Consider the following 21,882-nt stretch of genomic DNA (forward strand, 5'->3'; position numbering starts at 1 on the left):
TCTATTTCACTTTTGTGCTTTTGTGTTGTACTGTGCTGCTGTCTCACTGCAGTGCTCCTGTGTTGTACAGTGCTGTTATTTCACTTTTGTGCTCCTGTGTTGTACTGTACTGCTGTCTCACTTCAGTGTTGTACCGTACTGCTGTCTCACTGCAGTGCTCCTGTGTTGTACGGTGCTGCTATTTTCTTTTGTGCTCCTGTGTTGTACTGTACTGCTGTCTCACTGCAGTGTTGTACTGTGCTGCTATTTCACTTTTGTGCTCCTGTGTTGTACAGTGCTTCTGTCTCACTGCAGTGCTCCTGTGTTGTACAGTGCTGCTATTTTCTTTTGTGCTCCTGTGTTGTACTGTTCTACTGTCTCAGTGTAGTGCTCCTGTGTTGTACAGTACTGCTATTTCAGTTTTGTTCTCCTGTGTTTTACTGTGCTGCTTTCTCACTGCAGTGCTCCTGTGTTGAACAGTGCTGCTGTCTCACTCCAGTGCTCCTGTGTTGTACTGTACTGCTGTCTCACTTCAGTGTTGTACCGTACTGCTGTCTCACTGCAGTGCTCCTGTGTTGTACGGTGCTGCTATTTTCTTTTGTGCTCCTGTGTTGTACTGTACTGCTGTCTCACTGCAGTGTTGTACTGTGCTGCTATTTCACTTTTGTGCTCCTGTGTTGTACTGTGCTGCTGTCTCACTACAGTGTTTTACTGTACTGCTGTCTCACTGCAGTGCTCCTGTGTTGTACCGTGCTACAATCTCACTGAAGTGCTTATGTATTGTACTGTGCTGCTGTCTAACTGAAGTGCTTATGTGTTGTTCTGTACTGCTATCGCACTGCAGTGCTCCTGTGTTGTACCGTGCTGCAATCTCACTGAAGTCCTTATGTATTGTACTGTGCTGCTGTGTAACTGAAGTGCTTATGTGTTGTTCTGTACTGCTATCGCACTGCAGTGCTCCTGTGTTGTACTGTACTGTGCTGTTGTGTTACTGCAGTGCAGTGATCTTGTCTTGTACTGTGTTGTGTTGAACAGTGCTGCTGTTATTGCAATGCGGTTGTTTTGTACTTTGTTGTTGTGTTGTACAGCAAACACAACAAAACAGTACAACACAACTGCACTGCAATAACACAACACTGCACTGTTGTGTTACTAAACTGCACTGTACAACACAATACTGTTACTGCAGTGTAGCTGTGTTGTTGTGTTACTGCATTGTAGTTATGTTGTGCTGTGCTGTTGTGTTAGTGCAGTGTAGTTGTGTTGTACTGTGTTGTTGTGCTACTTCGGTGTAGTTGTATTGTACTGTGTTGTTGTGTTAGTGGAGTGCAGTTGTGTTGCTGTTATCATAATGATATGGCGATATGACTCAGATTTATTGTTTTTGCTTTGCAGGGGAATTGGAAAGCAAGGATTTCAATGTCAAGGTGTGTATTATAATAATAATAATAATAATAATAATAATAATAATAATAATAATTATTATTATTATTATTATTATTATTATAAGGCTGATTTATGGAGAATGATTTAGTGACAAAGCCACTGACTCCTCCAGGACCAGGACTGGACAGCCCTGCTGCAGACACACAATGACCCCTCCAGGACCAGGACTGGACAGCCCTGCTGCAGACACACAATGACCCCTCCAGGACCAGGACTGGACAGCCCTGCTGCAGACACACACTGACCCCCTCCAGGACCAGGACTGGACAGCCCTGCTGCAGACACACACTGACCCCTCCAGGACCAGGACTGGACAGCCCTGCTGCAGACACACTGACTCCTCCAGGACCAGGACTGGACAGCCCTGCTGCAGACACACACTGACCCCTCCAGGACCAGGACTGGACAGCCCTGCTGCAGACACACACTGACCCCTCCAGGACTGGACAGCCCTGCTGCAGACACACCCTGACCCCTCCAGGACCAGGACTGGACAGCCCTGCTGCAGACACACTGACCCCTCCAGGACCAGGACTGGACAGCCCTGCTGCAGACACACACTGACCCCTCCAGGACCAGGACTGGACAGCCCTGCTGCAGACACACACTGACCCCTCCAGGACCAGGGCTGGACAGCCCTGCTGCAGACACACACTGACCCCTCCAGGACCAGGACTGGACAGCCCTGCTGCAGACACACCCTGACCCATCCAGGACCAGGACTGGACAGCCCTGCTGCAGACACACACTGACCCTTCCAGGACCAGGACTGGACAGCCCTGCTGCAGACACACACTGACCCCTCCAGGACTGGACAGCCCTGCTGCAGACACACCCTGACCCATCCAGGACCAGGACTGGACAGCCCCGCTGCAGACACACACTGACCCCTCCAGGACCAGGACTTGACACCCCTGCTGCAGACACACTGACCCCTCCAGGACCAGGACTGGACAGCCCTGCTGCAGACACACCCTGACCCCTCCAGGACCAGGACTGGACAGCCCTGCTGCAGACACACACTGACCCCTCCAGGACCAGGACTGGACAGCCCTGCTGCAGACACACACTGACCCCTCCAGGACTGGACAGCCCTGCTGCAGACACACACTGACCCATCCAGGACCAGGACTGGACAGCCCTTCTGCAGACACACACTGACCCCTCCAGGACCAGGACTGGACAGCCCTGCTGCAGACACACACTGACCCCTCCAGGACCAGGACTGGACAGCCCTGCTGCAGACACACACTGACCCCTCCAGGACCAGGACTGGACAGCCCTGCTGCAGACACACACTGACCCCTCCAGGACTGGACAGCCCTGCTGCAGACACACCCTGACCCCTCCAGGACCAGGACTGGACAGCCCTGCTGCAGACACACACTGACCCCTCCAGGACTGGACAGCCCTGCTGCAGACACACACTGACCCATCCAGGACCAGGACTGGACAGCCCTTCTGCAGACACACACTGACCCCTCCAGGACCAGGACTGGACACCCCTGCTGCAGACACACACTGACCCCTCCAGGACCAGGACTGGACAGCCCTGCTGCAGATACACACTGACCCCTTCAGGACAGGGACTGGACAGCCCTGCAGACACACACTGACCCCTCCAGGACCAGGACTGGACAGCCCTGCTGCAGACACACACTGACCCCTCCAGGACCAGGACTGGACAGCCCTGCTGCAGACTCACACTGACCCCTCCAGGACTGGACAGCCCTGCTGCAGACACACTGACCCCTCCAGGACCAGGACAGCCCTGCTGACACACACTGACTGTTTCAATTCTCTCTCCTCTCTCCCTCAGTGTGCAGTTTTGTCGTTCACAAGCGCTGCCATGAGTTTGTGACATTTACCTGCCCTGGAGCAAATTCTGAACCCAAACATGAGGTACCACTCTCTCTCCTCACCTCCCTTCTCACTCTCCTTTTTCTCTCCTCCCTTTCTCCCCTCTCTCCTGTCTCTCTCCTCTCCCCCCCCCCCTCTCCTCTCTCTCTCCTCTCTCTCTCCTCCCTCTCTTCTCTCTCACTTCTCTCTCCTCCCTTTCTCCCCTCTCTCCTGTCTCTCTCCTCTCCCTCTCCCTCTCTCCTCTCTCTCTTCTCTCTCCCTTCTCTCCTCCCTTTCTCCCCTCTCTCCTGTCTCTCTCCTCTCCCTCCCCCCCTCTCCTCTCTCTCTTCTCTCTCCCTTCTCTCCTCCCTTTCTCCCCTCTCTCCTGTCTCTCTCCTCTCCCTCCCCCCCTCTCCTCTCTCTCTCCTCTCTCTCTCCTCTCTCTCTTCTCTCTCGCTTCTCTCTCCTCCCTTTCTCCCCTCTCTCCTGTCTCTCTCCTCTCCCTCTCCCTCTCTCCTCTCTCTCTTCTCTCTCCCTTCTCTCTCCTCCCTTTCTCCCCTCTCTCCTGTCTCTCTCCTCTCCCTCCCCCTCTCTCCTCTCTCTCTTCTCTCTCCCTTCTCTCCTCCCTTTCTCCCCTCTCTCCTGTCTCTCTCCTCTCCCTCCCCCCCTCTCCTCTCTCTCTCCTCTCTCTCTCCTCTCTCTCTTCTCTCTCCCTTCTCTCCTCCCTTTCTCCCCTCTCTCCTGTCTCTCTCCTCTCCCTACCCCCTCTCCTCTCTTCTCTCTCCCCTCTCTCTCTTCCCTTTCTCCCCTCTCTCCTGTCTCTCTCCTCTCCCTCCCCCCCTCTCCTCTCTCTCTCCTCTCTCTCTCCTCTCTCTCTTCTCTCTCCCTTCTCTCCTCCCTTTCTCCCCTCTCTCCTGTCTCTCTCCTCTCCCTCCCCCCTCTCCTCTCTTCTCTCTCCCCTCTCTCTCTTCCCTTTCTCCCCTCTCTCCTGTCTTTCTCCTCTCCCTCCCCCCTCTCTCCTCCCTCTGTCCTGTCTCTCCTCCAGCTCTCCTGTCTCTCTCCTCTCCTCTCTCCTCTGAAGAATGGAAGCAAACAGCTTGGGAGCTCTCTAAGGTTTTGAAGATATTTGTCTTCTCATTTTTTTGCCAAAAAAACTGGAGCAGGAATGAGGTCAAGGAGAAGCTGAGCGAGAGGGAGAGGAGGGAGAGAGAGGGACACAGACTGAGGGACTGAGGAAGTACAGGCTCAGTGACCACAGCCTGGCCAGAGAAACTGGACACAGACAGACCTGACTGTCCAGAGAGGACAAGCTCAGTGACCACAGCCTGGCCAGAGAAACTGGACACAGACAGACCTGACTGTCCAGAGAGGACAGGCTCAGTGACCACAGCCTGGTCAGAGAAACTGGACACAGACAGACCTGACTGTCCAGAGAGGACAGGCTCAGTGACCACAGCCTGGCCAGAGAAACTGGACACAGACAGACCTGACTGTCCAGAGAGGACAGGCTCAGTGACCACAGCCTGGTCAGAGAAACTGGACACAGACAGACCTGACTGTCCAGAGAGGACAGGCTCAGTGACCACAGCCTGGCCAGAGAAACTGGACACAGACAGACCTGACTGTCCAGAGAGGACAGGCTCAGTGACCACAGCCTGGCCAGAGAAACTGGACACAGACAGACCTGACTGTCCAGAGAGGACAGGCTCAGTGAGCACAGCCTGGTCAGAGAAACTGGACACAGACAGACCTGACTGTCCAGAGAGGACAGGCTCAGTGACCACAGCCTGGCCAGAGAAACTGGACACAGGCAGACCTGACTGTCCAGAGAGGACAGGCTCAGTGAGCACAGCCTGGCCAGAGAAACTGGACACAGACAGACCTGACTGTCCAGAGAGGACAGGCTCAGTGACCACAGCCTGGCCAGAGAAACTGGACACAGGCAGACCTGACTGTCCAGAGAGGGCAGGCTCAGTGACCACAGCCTGGTCAGAGAAACTGGACACACACAGACCTGACTGTCCAGAGAGGACAGGCTCAGTGACCACAGCCTGGCCAGAGAAACTGGACACAGACAGACCTGACTGTCCAGAGAGGACAGGCTCAGTGAGCACAGCCTGGCCAGAGAAACTGGACACAGGCAGACCTGACTGTCCAGAGAGGACAAGCTCAGTGACCACAGCCTGGCCAGAGAAACTGGACACAGACAGACCTGACTGTCCAGAGAGGACAGGCTCAGTGAGCACAGCCTGGCCAGAGAAACTGGACACAGACAGACCTGACTGTCCAGAGAGGACAGGCTCAGTGACCACAGCCTGGCCAGAGAAACTGGACACAGACAGACCTGACTGTCCAGAGAGGACAGGCTCAGTGACCACAGCCTGGCCAGAGAAACTGGACACAGACAGACCTTTCTCTTAAATAATACTTTAAAAATAATCAGTTATTCCATGTGCCCATGAAACTCTTTCTTGGACAGCTGTCGTTCCTGAAGCACTGGAGTACTTGATATAGTCTGCCGTAGTGTCAAGTGGACTCAGAGCTAATTATAATCTCATTTAATGAATTAATATCGGTCCAGTGAAGCTTGTAGTGGCTCTGCTGGTGTCAGTCTAATTATAATCCCAGTAAATCAGTAATCCAGCTCCCAGTTCAGTCAGTCCAGTCCAGCCTGGAGAGTCTCAGACTGCTCTGTCAGTGTCAGTGGAGTCTGATTATAATCCCAGTGAAGAACTAGTCCAGCTCCCAGTCCAGTCAGTCCAGACCAGCCTGGAGAGTCTCAGACTGCTCTGTCAGTGTCAGTGGAGTCTGATTATAATCCCAGTGAAGAACTAGTCCAGCTCCCAGTCCAGTCAGTCCAGTCCAGCCTGGAGAGTCTCAGACTGCTCTGGCAGTGTCAGTGGAGTCTGATTATAATCCCAGTGAAGAACCAGTCCAGCTCCCAGTCCAGTCAGTCCAGTCCAGCCTGGAGAGTCTCAGACTGCTCTGTCAGTGTCAGTGGAGTCTGATTATCATCCCAGTTCAGAACTCATCCAGCTCCCTGTCCAGTCAGTCCAGTCCAGCCTGGAGAGTCTCAGACTGCTCTGTCAGTGTCAGTGGAGTCTGATTATAATCCCAGTGAAGAACTAGTCCAGCTCCCAGTCCAGTCAGTCCAGTCCAGCCTGGAGAGTCTCAAACTGCTCTGTCAGTGTCAGTGGAGTCTGATTATAATCCCAGTGAAGAACTAGTCCAGCTCCCAGTCCAGTCAGTCCAGTCCAGCCTGGAGAGTCTCAGACTGCTCTGTCAGTGTCAGTGGAGTCTGATTATAATCCCAGTGAAGAACTAGTCCAGCTCCCAGTCCAGTCAGTCCAGACCAGCCTGGAGAGTCTCAGACTGCTCTGTCAGTGTCAGTGGAGTCTGATTATAATCCCAGTGAAGAACTAGTCCAGCTCCCAGTCCAGTCAGTCCAGTCCAGCCTGGAGAGTCTCAGACTGCTCTGGCAGTGTCAGTGGAGTCTGATTATAATCCCAGTTAAGAACCAGTCCAGCTCCCAGTCCAGTCAGTCCAGTCCAGCCTGGAGAGTCTCAGACTGCTCTGTCAGTGTCAGTGGAGTCTGATTATCATCCCAGTTCAGAACTCATCCAGCTCCCAGTCCAGTCAGTCCAGTCCAGCCTGGAGAGTCTCAGACTGCTCTGTCAGTGTCAGTGGAGTCTGATTATAATCCCAGTGAAGAACTAGTCCAGCTCCCAGTCCAGTCAGTCCAGTCCAGCCTGGAGAGTCTCAGACTGCTCTGTCAGTGTCAGTGGAGTCTGATTATAATCCCAGTGAAGAACTAGTCCAGCTCCCAGTCCAGTCAGTCCAGTCCAGCCTGGAGAGTCTCAGACTGCTCTGTCAGTGTCAGTGGAGTCTGATTATAATCCCAGTGAAGAACTAGTCCAGCTCCCAGTCCAGTCAGTCCAGTCCAGCCTGGAGAGTCTCAGACTGCTCTGTCAGTGTCAGTGGAGTCTGATTATAATCCCAGTGAAGAACTAGTCCAGCTCTCAGTCCAGTCAATCCAGTCCGGCCTGGAGAGTCTCAGACTGCTCTGGCAGTGTCAGTGTGAGTCTGATTATAATATCAGTGTCTCTTCAGTCAGTATCTGATCTGTATTACTCAGTTAAATAAAGTAATCTCATAGCAATTTAAACTACAGTACCCACGGAGCCTCTCCATATGAGTAGGGGGTGTACTCAGTGAGGTCCTTGTGGGCAATGTAGTCAAGGCGCTGTGGTGTCTGGTGTGTCAGTGTTGTCTGTACTGTTCCCTCGCTCTCCTCACTGGCAGGACCTGAAGAGCCAACACAGGTTCAAGGTGCACAGTTACTCCAGCCCCACGTTCTGCGACCACTGTGGCTCTCTGCTCTATGGCCTCATCCACCAGGGCATGAAGTGCTCCAGTGAGTGTCCCCCGTCAGTGCCTGTCGCTGTCTGTGAGGCCACGGTGCAGCTCTGTGCTCTGGCTCTCTGCTGCCTTAGTGCGCTCTGTGCTGTATTGGTGTGTTCTGTGCTGTGTTATTCCTCAGTGCTATGCTCTGTGCTGTATTATTCCTCAGTGCTGTGCTCTGTGCTGTATTATTCCTCAGCACTGTGCTCTGTGCTGTATTATTCCTCAGCTCTGTGCTGTATTGTTCCTCAGCACTGTGCTCTGTGCTGTATTGTTCCTCGGCGCTGTGCTCTGTGCTGTATTGTTCCTCAGCTCTGTGCTGTATTATTCCTCAGCTCTGTGCTGTATTGTTCCTCAGCTCTGTGCTCTCTGTGCTGTATTGTTCCTCAGCACTGTGCTCTCTCTGCCCCGCCCTGCAGGCTGTGAAATGAATATCCACCACAGCTTTGAGGCCAGTGTGCCCTGTATTGTTCCTCAGTGCTGTGCTCTGTGCTGTATTGTTCCTCAGTGCTGTGCTGTGTTGTTCCTCAGCTCTGTGCTGTATTGTTCCTCAGCTCTGTGCTGTATTGTTCCTCAGCGCTGTGCTGTATTGTTCCTCAGCTCTGTGCTCTCTGTGCTGTATTGTTCCTCAGTGCTGTACTCTCTGTGCTGTATTGTTTCTCAGTACCGTGCTGTATAATTCCTCAGCGCTGTGCTCTGTGCTGTATTATTCCTCAGCTCTGTGCTGTATTGTTCCTCAGCGCTGTGCTGTATTGTTCCTCAGTGCTGTGCTGTATTGTTCCTCAGCTCTGTGCTGTATTGTTCCTCAGTGCTGTGCTCTGTGCTGTATTGTTCCTCAGTGTTGTGCTATATTGTTCCTCAGCTCTGCGCTGTATTGTTCCTCAGTGCTGTGCTCTGTGCTGTATTGTTCCTCAGCTCTGTGCTGTATTGTTCCTCAGTGCTGTGCTCTGTGCTGTATTGTTCCTCAGCACCGGGCTGTATTATTCCTCAGCGCTGTGCTCTGTGCTGTATTATTCCTCAGCTCTGTGCTGTATTGTTCCTCAGTGCTGTGCTGTATTGTTCCTCAGCTCTGTGCTGTATTGTTCCTCAGTGCTGTGCTGTATTGTTCCTCAGCTCTGTGCTGTATTGTTCCTCAGTGCTGTGCTCTGTGCTGTATTGTTCCTCAGCGCTGTGCTCTGTGCTGTATTGTTCCTCAGCTCTGTGCTGTATTATTCCTCAGCTCTGTGCTGTATTGTTCCTCAGCTCTGTGCTCTCTGTGCTGTATTGTTCCTCAGCACTGTGCTCTCTCTGCCCCGCCCTGCAGGCTGTGAAATGAATATCCACCACAGCTTTGAGGCCAGTGTGCCCTGTATTGTTTCTCAGTGCTGTGCTCTGTGCTGTATTGTTCCTCAGTGTTGCGCTGTATTGTTCCTCAGCGCTGTGCTGTATTGTTCCTCAGCTCAGTGCTCTCTGTGCTGTATTGTTCCTCAGCGCTGTGCTCTCTGTGCTGTATTGTTTCTCAGCACCGTGCTGTATTATTCCTCAGCGCTGTGCTCTGTGCTGTATTGTTCCTCAGCTCTGTGCTGTATTGTTCCTCAGTGCTGTGCTGTATTGTTCCTCAGCTCTGTGCTGTATTGTTCCTCAGTGCTGTGCTGTATTGTTCCTCAGCTCTGTGCTGTATTGTTCCTCAGTGCTGTGCTCTGTGCTGTATTGTTCCTCAGCGCTGTGCTCTGTGCTGTATTGTTCCTCAGCTCTGTGCTGTATTATTCCTCAGCTCTGTGCTGTATTGTTCCTCAGCTCTGTGCTCTCTGTGCTGTATTGTTCCTCAGCACTGTGCTCTCTCTGCCCCACCCTGCAGGCTGTGAAATGAATATCCACCACAGCTTTGAGGCCAGTGTGCCCTGTATTGTTTCTCAGTGCTGTGCTCTGTGCTGTATTGTTCCTCAGTGTTGCGCTGTATTGTTCCTCAGCACTGTGCTGTATTGTTCCTCAGCTCTGTGCTCTCTGTGCTGTATTGTTCCTCAGCGCTGTGCTCTCTGTGCTGTATTGTTTCTCAGCACCATGCTGTATTATTCCTCAGCGCTGTGCTCTGTGCTGTATTATTCCTCAGCTCTGTGCTGTATTGTTCCTCAGTGCTGTGCTGTATTGTTCCTCAGCTCTGTGCTGTATTGTTCCTCAGTGCTGTGCTGTATTGTTCCTCAGCTCTGTGCTGTATTGTTCCTCAGTGCTGTGCTGTATTGTTCCTCAGCTCTGTGCTGTATTGTTCCTCAGTGCTGTGCTGTATTGTTCCTCAGTGCTGTGCTCTGTGCTGTATTGTTCCTCAGCTCTGTGCTGTATTGTTCCTCAGTGCTGTGCCCTGTGCTGTATTGTTCCTCAGCTCTGTGCTGTATTGTTCCTCAGCTCTGTGCTCTCTGTGCTGTTTTGTTCCTCAGCGCTGTGCTCTCTGTGCTGTACTGTTCCTCAGTGCTGTGCTCTGTGCTGTATTGTTCCTCAGTTCTGTGCTGTATTGTTCCTCAGCTCTGTGTTGTATTATTCCTTAGCGCTGTGCTGTATTGTTCCTCAGCACTGTGCTGTATTATTCCTCAGCGCTGTGCTGTATTGTTCCTCAGTGCTGTGCTCTCTGTGCTGTATTGTTCCTCAGCGCTGTGCTCTCTGTGCTGTATTGTTCCTCAGTGCTGTACTGTATTGTTCCTCAGCGCTGTGCTCTCTGTGCTGTATTGTTCCTCAGCTCTGTGCTGTATTGTTCCTCAGCTCTGTGCTCTCTGTGCTGTATTGTTCCTCAGTGCTGTATTGTTCCTCAGTGCTGTGCTGTTTTGTTCCTCAGCTCTGTGCTCTCTGTGCTGTATTGTTCCTCAGTGCTGTGCTCTGTGCTGTATTGTTCCTCAGCTCTGTGCTGTATTGTTCCTCAGCTCTGTGCTCTCTGTGCTGTATTGTTCCTCAGCTCTGTGCTCTCTGTGCTGTATTGTTCCTCAGCACTGTGCTCTCTGTACTGTACTGTTCCTCAGTGCTGTGCTCTGTGCTGTATTGTTCCTCAGCTCTGTGCTGTATTGTTCCTCAGCTCTGTGCTCTCTGTGCTGTATTGTTCCTCAGCTCTGTGCTCTCTGTGCTGTATTGTTCCTCAGCGCTGTGCTCTCTGTACTGTACTGTTCCTCAGTGCTGTGCTCTGTGCTGTATTGTTCCTCAGTTCTGTGCTGTATTGTTCCTCAGCTCTGTGTTGTATTATTCCTCAGCGCTGTGCTGTATTGTTCCTCAGTGCTGTGCTCTCTGTGCTGTATTGTTCCTCAGCGCTGTGCTCTCTGTGCTGTATTGTTCCTCAGTGCTGTACTGTATTGTTCCTCAGCGCTGTGCTCTCTGTGCTGTATTGTTCCTCAGCTCTGTGCTGTATTGTTCCTCAGCTCTGTGCTCTCTGTGCTGTATTGTTCCTCAGTGCTGTATTGTTCCTCAGCGCTGTGCTGTTTTGTTCCTCAGCTCTGTGCTCTCTGTGCTGTATTGTTCCTCAGTGCTGTGCTCTGTGCTGTATTGTTCCTCAGCTCTGTGCTGTATTGTTCCTCAGCTCTGTGCTCTCTGTGCTGTATTGTTCCTCAGCTCTGTGCTCTCTGTGCTGTATTGTTTCTCAGCGCTGTGCTCTGTGCTGTATTGTTCCTCAGCTCTGTGCTGTATTGTTCCTCAGCTCTGTGCTGTATTGTTCCTCAGTGTTGCGCTGTATTGTTCCTCAGCTCTGTGCTGTATTGTTCCTCAGTGCTGTGCTCTGTGCTGTATTGTTCCTCAGTGCTGTGCTCTGTGCTGTATTGTTCCTCAGTGCTGTGCTCTGTGCTGCATTGTTCCTCAGCTCTGTGCTGTATTGTTCCTCAGCTCTGTGCTCTCTGTGCTGTATTGTTCCTCAGCGCTGTGCTCTCTGTGCTGTATTGTTCCTCAGCGCTGTGCTCTGTGCTGTATTATTCCTCAGCTCTGTGCTCTCTGTGCTGTATTGTTCCTCAGCGCTGTGCTCTCTGTGCTGTATTGTTCCTCAGCGCTGTGCTCTGTGCTGTATTATTCCTCAGCTCTGTGCTCTCTGTGCTGTATTATTCCTCAGCTCTGTGCTCTCTGTGCTGTATTGTTCCTCAGCGCTGTGCTCTCTGTGCTGTATTGTTCCTCAGCTCTGTGCTGTATTATTCCTCAGCTCTGTGCTCTCTGTGCTGTATTGTTCCTCAGCGCTGTGCTCTGTGCTGTATTATTCCTCAGCTCTGTGCTCTCTGTGCTGTATTATTCCTCAGCTCTGTGCTCTCTGTGCTGTATTGTTCCTCAGCGCTGTGCTCTCTGTGCTGTATTGTTCCTCAGCGCTGTGCTCTCTGTGCTGTATTATTCCTCAGCTCTGTGCTCTCTGTGCTGTATTGTTCCTCAGCTCTGTGCTCTCTGTGCTGTATTGTTCCTCAGCTCTGTGCTGTATTGTTCCTCAGCGCTGTGCTCTCTGTGCTGTATTGTTCCTCAGCTCTGTGCTGTATTATTCCTCAGCTCTGTGCTCTCTGTGCTGTATTGTTCCTCAGCGCTGTGCTCTGTGCTGTATTATTCCTCAGCTCTGTGCTCTCTGTGCTGTATTATTCCTCAGCTCTGTGCTCTCTGTGCTGTATTGTTCCTCAGCGCTGTGCTCTCTGTGCTGTATTGTTCCTCAGCGCTGTGCTCTCTGTGCTGTATTATTCCTCAGCTCTGTGCTCTCTGCGCTGTATTGTTCCTCAGCTCTGTGCTCTCTGTGCTGTATTGTTCCTCAGCTCTGTGCTGTATTGTTCCTCAGCGCTGTGCTCTCTCTGCCCCGCCCTGCAGGCTGTGACATGAATGTCCACCGCCGCTGTGAGGCCAGCGTGCCCAGCCTCTGTGGACAAGACCACACGGAGAAACGAGGGCGGATCCACCTCTCGGTCTATGGGGAGCGAGAGGAGCTGCACGTCACCGGTGAGCGGAGACACGCCGCGCACTGGTGTCCCCTCCAGGAAGAGGTCCAGCCCTGCCCCCCACCACGAATTTAACTGATGTGAAGTGGTTCCTGAAAGGGGCGTGCAGATGGAGGCAGGCATCACAACACAACGTTTCGGCTGTGGAGCCTTCCCCGGGTTTAAGAAAGACAGGGCAGTCAGCAAAGATCGTATAACATGGGAAAACAATTTGTTCTGCTGTGTTGCTCATCACCAGCAGCAGTGACAGAGAGCAGGGCACTGCACTGACTCCTGGAGTTTGCAGTGACAGGGTCAGGACACCAGGTGGCAGTGTTATTCATTACACCAGGTGGCCAGACCGCAAATCCCGCGTGGAGATGACACCTTTAATTCTTCTGCACACAGTCACGGTTGGCCGTCTCCTCCGGAGAACAGCGCCCCCTGTGGGTCTGCTGGTCTGCGGCTGGTGACGTTGTGGGTTCTGCTGGGTCCGGGGTTTGTGGCTCAGGGGCGTCTGTCCCTCCTGTTCCCCCTGCAGTGCTCGAGGCGCGGAATCTCATCCCGATGGATCCCAACGGCCTGTCCGATCCCTACGTCAAGCTGAAGCTGGTTCCCGATCCCAAGAACCAGACCAAGCAGAAGACCAAAACCATCCGCTCCACCCTGAACCCAGTGTGGAACGAGAGCTTCACGTTGTGAGTGTGTGTGTAAGAGTGTGTCAGTGTGTGTGTCAGTGTGTGGTCAGTGTATCAGTGTGTGTAAGAGTGTGTATCAGTGTGTGTATCAGTGTGTGTGTGTGTCAGTGTGTGTGTCAGTGTGTGTATCAGTGTGTGTGTCAGTTTGTGTGTCAGTGTGTGTGTCAGTGTGTGTATCAGTGTGTGTGTAAGAGTGTGTAAGAGTGTGTCAGTGTGTGTGTCAGTGTGTGGTCAGTGTATCAGTGTGTGTAAGAGTGTGTATCAGTGTGTGTATCAGTGTGTGTGTCAGTGTGTGTGTCAGTGTGTGTATCAGTGTGTGTGTCAGTGTGCATCAGCGTGTGTGTGTGTCAGCGTGTGTGTGAGGAAGAGCTCAGATCTCCTCCTCTCCTGTCTGTCTCCCAGCTCTGTCCGGGGGAAGGAGTGGGACAGGCGCCTGTCGGTGGAGGTCTGGGACTGGGACAGGACCAGCAGGAATGATTTCATGGGCGCGCTGTCCTTCGGGGTGTCTGAAATCTTCCGGCGCTCCGTCAATGGCTGGTTCAAGCTCCTGAACCAGGAAGAGGGGGAGTACTACAACATCCCCGTGCCAGACCAGGACAATGGGCAGAGCACACAGGTCAGTGAGAGAGAGACTGTGTGTCCACTGTGTGCTCTGTGTGCGCTGTGTACTCTGTGTCCACTGTGTCCAGTGTGTGCTGTGTCCACTGTGTCTGTGTGTGCTCTGTGTCCACTGTGTGCTCTGTGTCCACTATGTCCAGTGTGGGATCATTGTCCACTGTATGCTTTGTGTCTGCTGTGTCCACTCTGTGTCCGCTGTGCCCAGTGTGGGATCTGTCCCTCTCAGGTCTGACCACAGTGATCGGCTGTGCTGATTTTTGACGAGGTCCCCCCCCCCCTCTCTGCAGGACTCCCTTCCGGTGTCCCCGTCGCCCCTGCCCCCCCCTTCCTGCCCCCGCCCTCACCTGCCGCAGGGGCTGGGGCTCAGCCTGGACGACTTCAGCTTCCTCATGGTGCTGGGGAAGGGCAGCTTTGGGAAGGTAGGGAGGGAGGGCAGGGTGGGTGTGTCCTGCTTTGTCAGGCCACAGTACCAGGGCATGCCAGCAGGTGGCCACAGGTGACCCCTGTCCCCCCTGTCCGCCCTGCCCCCCAGGTCCTGCTGGCGGAGCGCAGAGGCACGGAGCAGCTGTTCGCCGTGAAGGTGCTGAAGAAGGACGTGCTGGCGCAGGAGCAGGACACCGAGAGCGCCATGGTGGAGAGGAGGGTGCTGGGGCTGCCGGGGAGACCCCACTTCCTCACGGCGCTGTACGGAGCCTTCCAGACGCAGGTGAGAGAGACGGGGCGCAGAGAGAGGGTGTGCGACACGCGTGACTTTGATACAAACCGTTTCTCTTCCTTTTTGTTATGTTGTTCTTTCTGTTTTGCTGTTGACCCACTTTCATTGCTAATTAATACACCACTGTTAATTGGGTCACTTTCTGCCCAGGGGCTGCTAACAGGAGCAGATTGTGTATTAATATCGACCGCAGGCCGCTGACTGCTGTCACTGTGTGTGAGTGTGTGATATTTACACTACTGTGCATGAGGAGTGTGAGTGTGTGATATTTACACTACTGTGTGAGGAGTGTGAGTGTGTGATATTTACACTACTGTGTGTGAGGGGTGTGAGTGTGTGATATTTACACTACTGTGTGTGAGGGGTGTGAGTGTGTGATATTTACACTACTGTGTGTGAGGAGTGTGAGTGTGTGATATTTACACTACTGTGTGAGGAGTGTGAGTGTGTGATATTTACACTACTGTGTGTGAGGAGTGTGAGTGTGTGATATTTACACTACTGTGTGAGGAGTGTGAGTGTGTGATATTTACACTACTGTGGGTGAGGAGTGTGAGTGTGTGATATTTACACTACTGTGGGTGAGGAGTGTGAGTGTGTGATATTTACACTACTGTGTGTGAGGAGTGTGAGTCTGTGATATTTACACTACTGTGTGTGATATTTACACTACTGTGTGAGGAGTGTGAGTGTGTGATATTTACACTACTGTGCGTGAGGAGTGTGAGTGTGTGATATTTACAGTACTGTGTGTGAGGAGTGTGCGTGTGTGATATTTACACTACTGTGTGAGTATGTGATATTTACACTACTGTGTGTGAGGAGTGTCGGTGTGTGCTATTTACACTACTGTGTGTGAGGAGTGTGAGTGTGTGATATTTACACTACTGTGTGAGGAGTGTGAGTGTGTGATATTACAGTTACTTTGTGTGAGGAGTGTGAGTGTGTGATATTTACACTACTGTGTGAGGAGTGAGTGTGTGCATTTATTACAGTATTGATTATGATATGACTCCCTGCTGGACCATCTGTATTTCGTGATGAGTGAGTGTGTGTGTTGATTACAGTATTGATTGCAGTATTGATTAGGATATGACTGACTGCAGGACCAACTGTATTCATGATGGAGTGAGTGTGTGTGTTGATTACAGTATTGATTAGGATATGACTACCTGCAGGACCGACTGTATTTTGTGATGGAGTGAGTGCGTGTGTTGATTACAGTATCGATTAGGTTATGATAAGCTGTGGGACTGATTGTATTTTGTTATGGAGTGAATGTGTTTATTGATTACAGTATTGATTAGGATATGACTCCCTGCAGGACCGACTGTATTTCGTGATGGAGTCAGTGTGTGTTGATTACAGTATTGATTAGGATATGACCCCCTGCAGGACCGACTGTATTTCGTAATGGAGTGAGTGTGTGTGTTGATTACAGTATTGATTAGGATATGACTCCCTGCAGGACCGACTGTATTTCGTGATGAGTGTTTTTGTTGATTACAGTATTGATTGCAGTATTGATTAGGATATGACTCCTTGCAGGACTGTCTGTTTTTCATGATGGAGTGAATGTGTTTATTGATTACAGTATTGATTAGGATATGACTCCCTGCAGGACCGACTGTATTTCGTAATGGAGTGAGTGTGTGTGTTGATTACAGTATTGATTGCAGTATTGATTAGGATATGACTCCTTGCAGGACTGTCTGTTTTTCATGATGGAGTGAATGTGTTTATTGATTACAGTATTGATTAGGATATGACTCCCTGCAGGACCGACTGTATTTCGTAATGGAGTGAGTGTGTGTGTTGATTACAGTATTGATTGCAGTATTGATTAGGATATGACTCCCTGCAGGACCGACTGTATTTCGTGATGAGTGTTTTTGTTGATTACAGTATTGATTGCAGTATTGATTAGATTATGACTCCTTGCAGGACTGTCTGTTTTTCATGATGGAGTGAATGTGTTTATTGATTACAGTATTGATTAGGATATGACTCCTTGCAGGACCGACTGTATTTCGTAATGGAGTGAGTGTGTGTGTTGATTACAATATTGATTGCAGTATTGATTAGGATATGATTCCCTGCAGGACTGACTGTATTTCGTAATGAGTGTTTTTGTTGATTACAGTATTGATTGCAGTATCGATTAGGATATGACTCCTTGCAGGACTGTCTGTATTTCATGATGGAGTGAGTGTGTGTGTTGATTACAGTATTGATTAGGATATGACTCCCTACAGGACCGACTGTATTTCGTGATGGAGTATGTCAATGGTGGAGACCTCATGTACCACATTCAGATTGTGGGGAAGTTCAAAGAGCCACACGCCGCGTGAGTGGAACAGATCAATATCCCATCGTCCAATCGATAAACCTGTGGGCTCCATTTCTGTCTCTGGGCCGCGTGATTGTCTCTGTGTCAATCTCACTCCCTCTCCATCCTTCAGACTCTCGCTTCCTGTCTGTACTGGGCGGCACAGGGGTGTGGCATTAGTGCTGTTTCTATGTATGTATGGAGTTTGCATGTTGTGCCTAGGTGATCAGGGCTCGTCAGGTCGTTGCAGTCTGTCTGACCAATGAGAGAGTGCCCTGGTCTTCTCACATTCCCTCAGATATATTACATCAGTACTCCCCTTATTCCATAATGATTAATAATACCAATAATTAATAATAATCATCATCTTTCTCTCTCTCAGTTTCTATGCAGCTGAAATTGCTGTTGGTTTGTTCTTCCTGCACAATAGAGGAATCCTGTACAGGTATGAGCCCTGTGTTCAATCTGTTATGCAGTGATGTGTCTAGGTCTGTCTGATTCCTTCAATATACCTGTGCCAACACCTGTCCACAACTTTCAACACCTGTCCGCACCTGTCGATACAAGTCAGCATCTGTCACCTGACAATACCTGTCAGCATGTCAGCATCTGTCACCTAACAACACCTGACAACACCTGTCAGCACCTTTCAACACCTGTCAGCATCTGTCACCTGACAACACCTGACAACACCTGTCACCTTTCAACACCTGTCAGCACCTGTCATCTGACAACACCTGTCAACATCTGTCATCTGACAACACCTGACAACACCTGTCACCTGACAACACCTGTCAGCACCTGTCATCTGACAACACCTGTCAGCACCTGTCATCTGACAACACCTGACAACACCTGTCACCTGACAACACCTGTCAGCATCTGTCACCTTTCAACACCTGTCAGCACCTGTCATCTGACAACACCTGACAACACCTGTCAGCATCTGTCATCTGACAACACCTGTCAGCACCTGTCATCTGACAACACCTGACACCACCTGTCACCTGACAACACCTGTCAGCACTGTTCAACACCTGTCAGCACCTGTCATCTGACAACACCTGTCAACATCTGTCACCTGACAACACCTGTCACCTTTCAACACCTGTCAGCACCTGTCATCTGACAACACCTGTCAACATCTGTCACCTGACAACACCTGTCACCTTTCAACACCTGTCAGCACCTGTCACCTGACAACACCTGTCAGCACCTGTCATCTGACAACACCTGACAACACCTGTCACCTGACAACACCTGTCAGCACCTGTCACCTTTCAACGCCTGTCAGCACCTGTCATCTGACAACACCTGACAACACCTGTCACCTGACAACACCTGTCAGCACCTGTCACCTGACAACACCTGTCAGCACCTGTCATCTGACAACACCTGACAACACCTGTCACCTGACAACACCTGTCAGCATCTGTCACCTTTCAACACCTGACAACACCTGTCACCTTACAACACCTGTCAGCACTGTTCAACACCTGTCAGCATCTGTCACCTGACAACACCTGTCAGCACTGTTCAACACCTGTCAGCATCTGTCACCTGACAATACCTGTCAACACTGTTCAACACCTGTCAGCATCTGTCACCTTTCAACACCTGACAACACCTGTCACCTTACAACACCGTTCAACACCTGTCAGCATCTGTCACCTGACAACACCTGTCAGCATCTGTCACCTTTCAACACCTGACAACACCTGTCACCTGACAACACCTGTCAGCACCTGTCATCTGACAACACCTGTCAGCACCTGTCATCTGACAACACCTGACAACACCTGTCAGCATCTGTCACCTGACAACACCTTTCAACACCTGTCAGCATCTGTCACCTGACAACACCTGTCAGCACTGTTCAACACCTGTCAGCACCTGTCATCTGACAACACCTGACAACACCTGTCACCTGGCAGCACCTGTCCCCTGCCTTCTTCTCCTCCTCCACCCATCCCTCTCTCCTGTCTGTCCTCATCTCTCTCCAGGGATCTGAAGCTGGACAACGTGCTCCTGGACTCCATGGGCCACATCAAGATCGCAGACTTTGGGATGTGCCGGGAGGGCATGTTCGAGGGTGGGACCACCCAAACCTTCTGTGGGACCCCAGACTACATCGCTCCTGAGGTGTGTGCGTGTGTGTGCGTGTGTGTGTGTCTCTGTGTGTGCGTGTGTGCGTGCATGTGTGTGTGTGCGCGTGTGTGTCTGTGTGGCTGTGTGTGTCTATGTGTGTGTGTGTCTGTGTGTGTGTGCGTACGATATGGTCTTTCTGTCTGTGTTCAGTATTGTCTGTCTGTGTGTGTTCATTATATTTTCTGTGTGTCTGTGTGTGAGAGAGATATCGTCTCTGTCTGTGTTTTAGCAGGTAGAAGAAAGGGAAATCAGATTAAGGGGAGGGACACAGAGAACTATTCTATGTTTTCTGTGGGGAAAAAAATCAATTATTATTTTACATAATACAATCAATAAACTGCAGTTATGCAGTGAGCTGAAACTAGTGCAGCTACACAGTATTACGGTACTGTAGTGTCCAGTCAGTCAGTCAGGGTCACTGTGCTGTAGTCTCCAGTCAGTCAGTCAGTGTCTCTATGCTGTAGTGTCCAGTCAGTCAGTGTCTCTGTGCTGTAGTGTCCAGTCAGTCAGTCAGGGTCACTGTGCTGTAGTGTCCAGTCAGTCAGGGTCACTGTGCTGTAGTGTCCAGTCAGTCAGTGTCTCTGTGCTGTAGTGTCCAGTCAGTCAGTCAGGGTCACTGTGCTGTAGTGTCCAGTCAGTCAGTGTCACTGTGCTGTAGTGTCCAGTCAGTCAGTGTCTCTGTGCTGTAGTGTCCAGTCAGTCAGTCAGGGTCACTGTGCTGTAGTCTCCAGTCAGTCAGTCAGTGTCACTGTGCTGTAGTGTCCAGTCAGTCAGTGTCTCTGTGCTGTAGTGTCCAGTCAGACAGTGTCTCTGTGCTGTAGTGTCCAGTCAGTCAGGGTCACTGTGCTGTAGTCTCCAGTCAGTCAGTCAGTGTCACTGTGCTGTAGTGTCCAGTCAGTCAGTGTCTCTGTGCTGTAGTGTCCAGTCAGTCAGGGTCACTGTGCTGTAGTCTCCAGTCAGTCAGTCAGTGTCACTGTGCTGTAGTGTCCAGTCAGTCAGTGTCACTGTGCTGTAGTGTCCAGTCAGTCAGTCAGGGTCACTGTGCTGTAGTGTCCAGTCAGTCAGTGTCTCTGTGCTGTAGTGTCCAGTCAGTCAGTCAGTGTCACTGTGCTGTAGTGTCCAGCACTTGTCCAGTAGCTCAGTGGTCAGTGTCCTGAGTGCTTTCTGTCTCTCTCAGATCGTGGACAACCAGCCCTACGGGAAGTCAGTGGACTGGTGGTCCTTTGGCGTTCTGCTGTACGAGATGCTGGCTGGACAGGTGTGAAACACTTCTTGAGCCTGGATCTTCTCTCACACCCAATCACCCTCTCTCACTCCATCACCCTCTCTCACTCCTCCTCTCTCACTCCCTCACCCTCTCTCTCAGCCCCCGTTTGATGGCTCGGATGAGGAGGAGCTGTTCCAGTCCATCATGGAGCAGAGTGTCTCTTATCCCAAAAGTCTGTCCAAAGAAGCTGTGGCCATCTGCAAAGGGGTCAGTCCATCCACCTTTCTGTGTCAGGGTCACTGTGTGTAGTGACCAGTCAGTCAGGGTCTCTGTGCTGTAGTGTCCAGTCAGTCAGTCAGGGTCACTGTGCTGTAGTGTCCAGTCAGTCAGTCAGTGTCACTGTGCTGTAGTGTCCAGTCAGTCAGTCAGTGTCTCTGTGCTGTAGTGTCCAGTCAGTCAGGGTCTCTGTGCTGTAGTGTCCAGTCAGTCAGTCAGTGTCACTGTGCTGTAGTGTCCAGTCAGTCAGTCAGTGTCTCTGTGCTGTAGTGTCCAGTCAGTCAGGGTCACAGTGCTGTAGTGTCCAGTCAGTCAGTCAGTGTCTCTGTGCTGTAGTGTCCAGTCAGTCAGTCAGTGTCTCTGTGCTGTAGTGTCCAGTCAGTCAGTCAGGGTCACTGTGCTGTAGTGTCCAGTCAGTCAGTGTCTCTGTGCTGTAGTGTCCAGTCAGTCAGTCAGTGTCTCTGTGCTGTAATAATAATTAATAATAATTGCTTACACTTATATAGCGCTTTTCTGGACACTCCACTCAAAGCGCTTTACAGGTAATGGGGACTCCCCTCCACCACCACCAATGTGCAGCATCCACCTGGATGATGCGACGGCAGCCATAGTGCGCCAGAACGCTCACCACACATCAGCTATCAGTGGGGAGGAGAGCAGAGTAATGTAGCCAATTCATAGAGGGGGATTATTAGGAGGCCATGATTAGTAAGGGCCAATTGGAAATTTGGCCAGGACACCGGGGTTACACCCCTACTCTTTTCGAGAAGCGCCCTGGGATTTTTAATGACCACAGAGAGTCAGGACCTCGGTTTTACGTCTCATCCGAAGGACGGCGCCTGTTTACAGTATAGTGTCCCCATCACTATACTGGGGCATTAGGACCCACATGGACCACAGGGTGAGCGCCCCCTGCTGGCCCCACAGGGGTGTAGTGTAGTGTCCAGTCAGTCAGGGTCACTGTGCTGTAGTGTCCAGTGAGTCAGTTTCTCTGTGCTGTAGTGTCCAGTCAGTCAGTGTCACTGTGCTGTAGTGTCCAGTCAGTCAGGGTCACTGTGCTGTAGTGTCCAGTGTCTCTTTCACTCTCTCAGTTGCTGACGAAGAATCCTGGGAAGAGGCTCGGCTCTGGGCCGGAAGAGGAGCGAGAGATCCGGGATCATCTCTTCTTCCGCCGGATCGACTGGGATCGACTGGAGAAGCTGGAGATTCAGCCTCCTTTCCGCCCGAGAGCTGTGAGTCTGACCCCAACCCCAACACTGTACCCCAACTCTCCTCTCCTGCACTGTAGTCCGAGTGACCCCAACCCCATCACTGTACCCCGACTCTCCTCTCCTGCACTGTAG

The 21,882-nt window shown here is 51.3% G+C and overlaps 1 protein-coding gene across 2 annotated transcripts in view; it reads left to right on the forward strand.

The window, feature by feature from the left end:
* Positions 1-21,882, forward strand: part of prkcg (protein kinase C, gamma) — a 28,502-nt gene that overhangs the window by 5,123 nt on the left and 1,497 nt on the right. Inside the window, exons 3-16 of one of the 2 annotated variants that reach the window (XM_088619951.1) lie at positions 1,375-1,406; positions 3,245-3,327; positions 7,567-7,678; positions 12,442-12,570; positions 13,090-13,246; positions 13,649-13,862; positions 14,152-14,283; positions 14,397-14,570; positions 16,835-16,926; positions 17,291-17,353; positions 18,912-19,050; positions 20,234-20,314; positions 20,423-20,530; positions 21,631-21,771. In XM_088619951.1, the coding sequence (XP_088476077.1) occupies positions 1,375-1,406; positions 3,245-3,327; positions 7,567-7,678; positions 12,442-12,570; positions 13,090-13,246; positions 13,649-13,862; positions 14,152-14,283; positions 14,397-14,570; positions 16,835-16,926; positions 17,291-17,353; positions 18,912-19,050; positions 20,234-20,314; positions 20,423-20,530; positions 21,631-21,771 (1,657 nt within the window). The remainder of the gene's footprint in view (positions 1-1,374; positions 1,407-3,244; positions 3,328-7,566; positions 7,679-12,441; positions 12,571-13,089; positions 13,247-13,648; positions 13,863-14,151; positions 14,284-14,396; positions 14,571-16,834; positions 16,927-17,290; positions 17,354-18,911; positions 19,051-20,233; positions 20,315-20,422; positions 20,531-21,630; positions 21,772-21,882) is intronic. The other variant, XM_088619953.1, reaches the window with a different exon arrangement.

The sequence above is a fragment of the Lepisosteus platostomus genome, chromosome 25 (assembly GCF_059453375.1).
Source record: "Lepisosteus platostomus isolate fLepPlt1 chromosome 25, fLepPlt1.hap1, whole genome shotgun sequence".
NCBI lineage: Eukaryota > Metazoa > Chordata > Actinopteri > Semionotiformes > Lepisosteidae > Lepisosteus > Lepisosteus platostomus.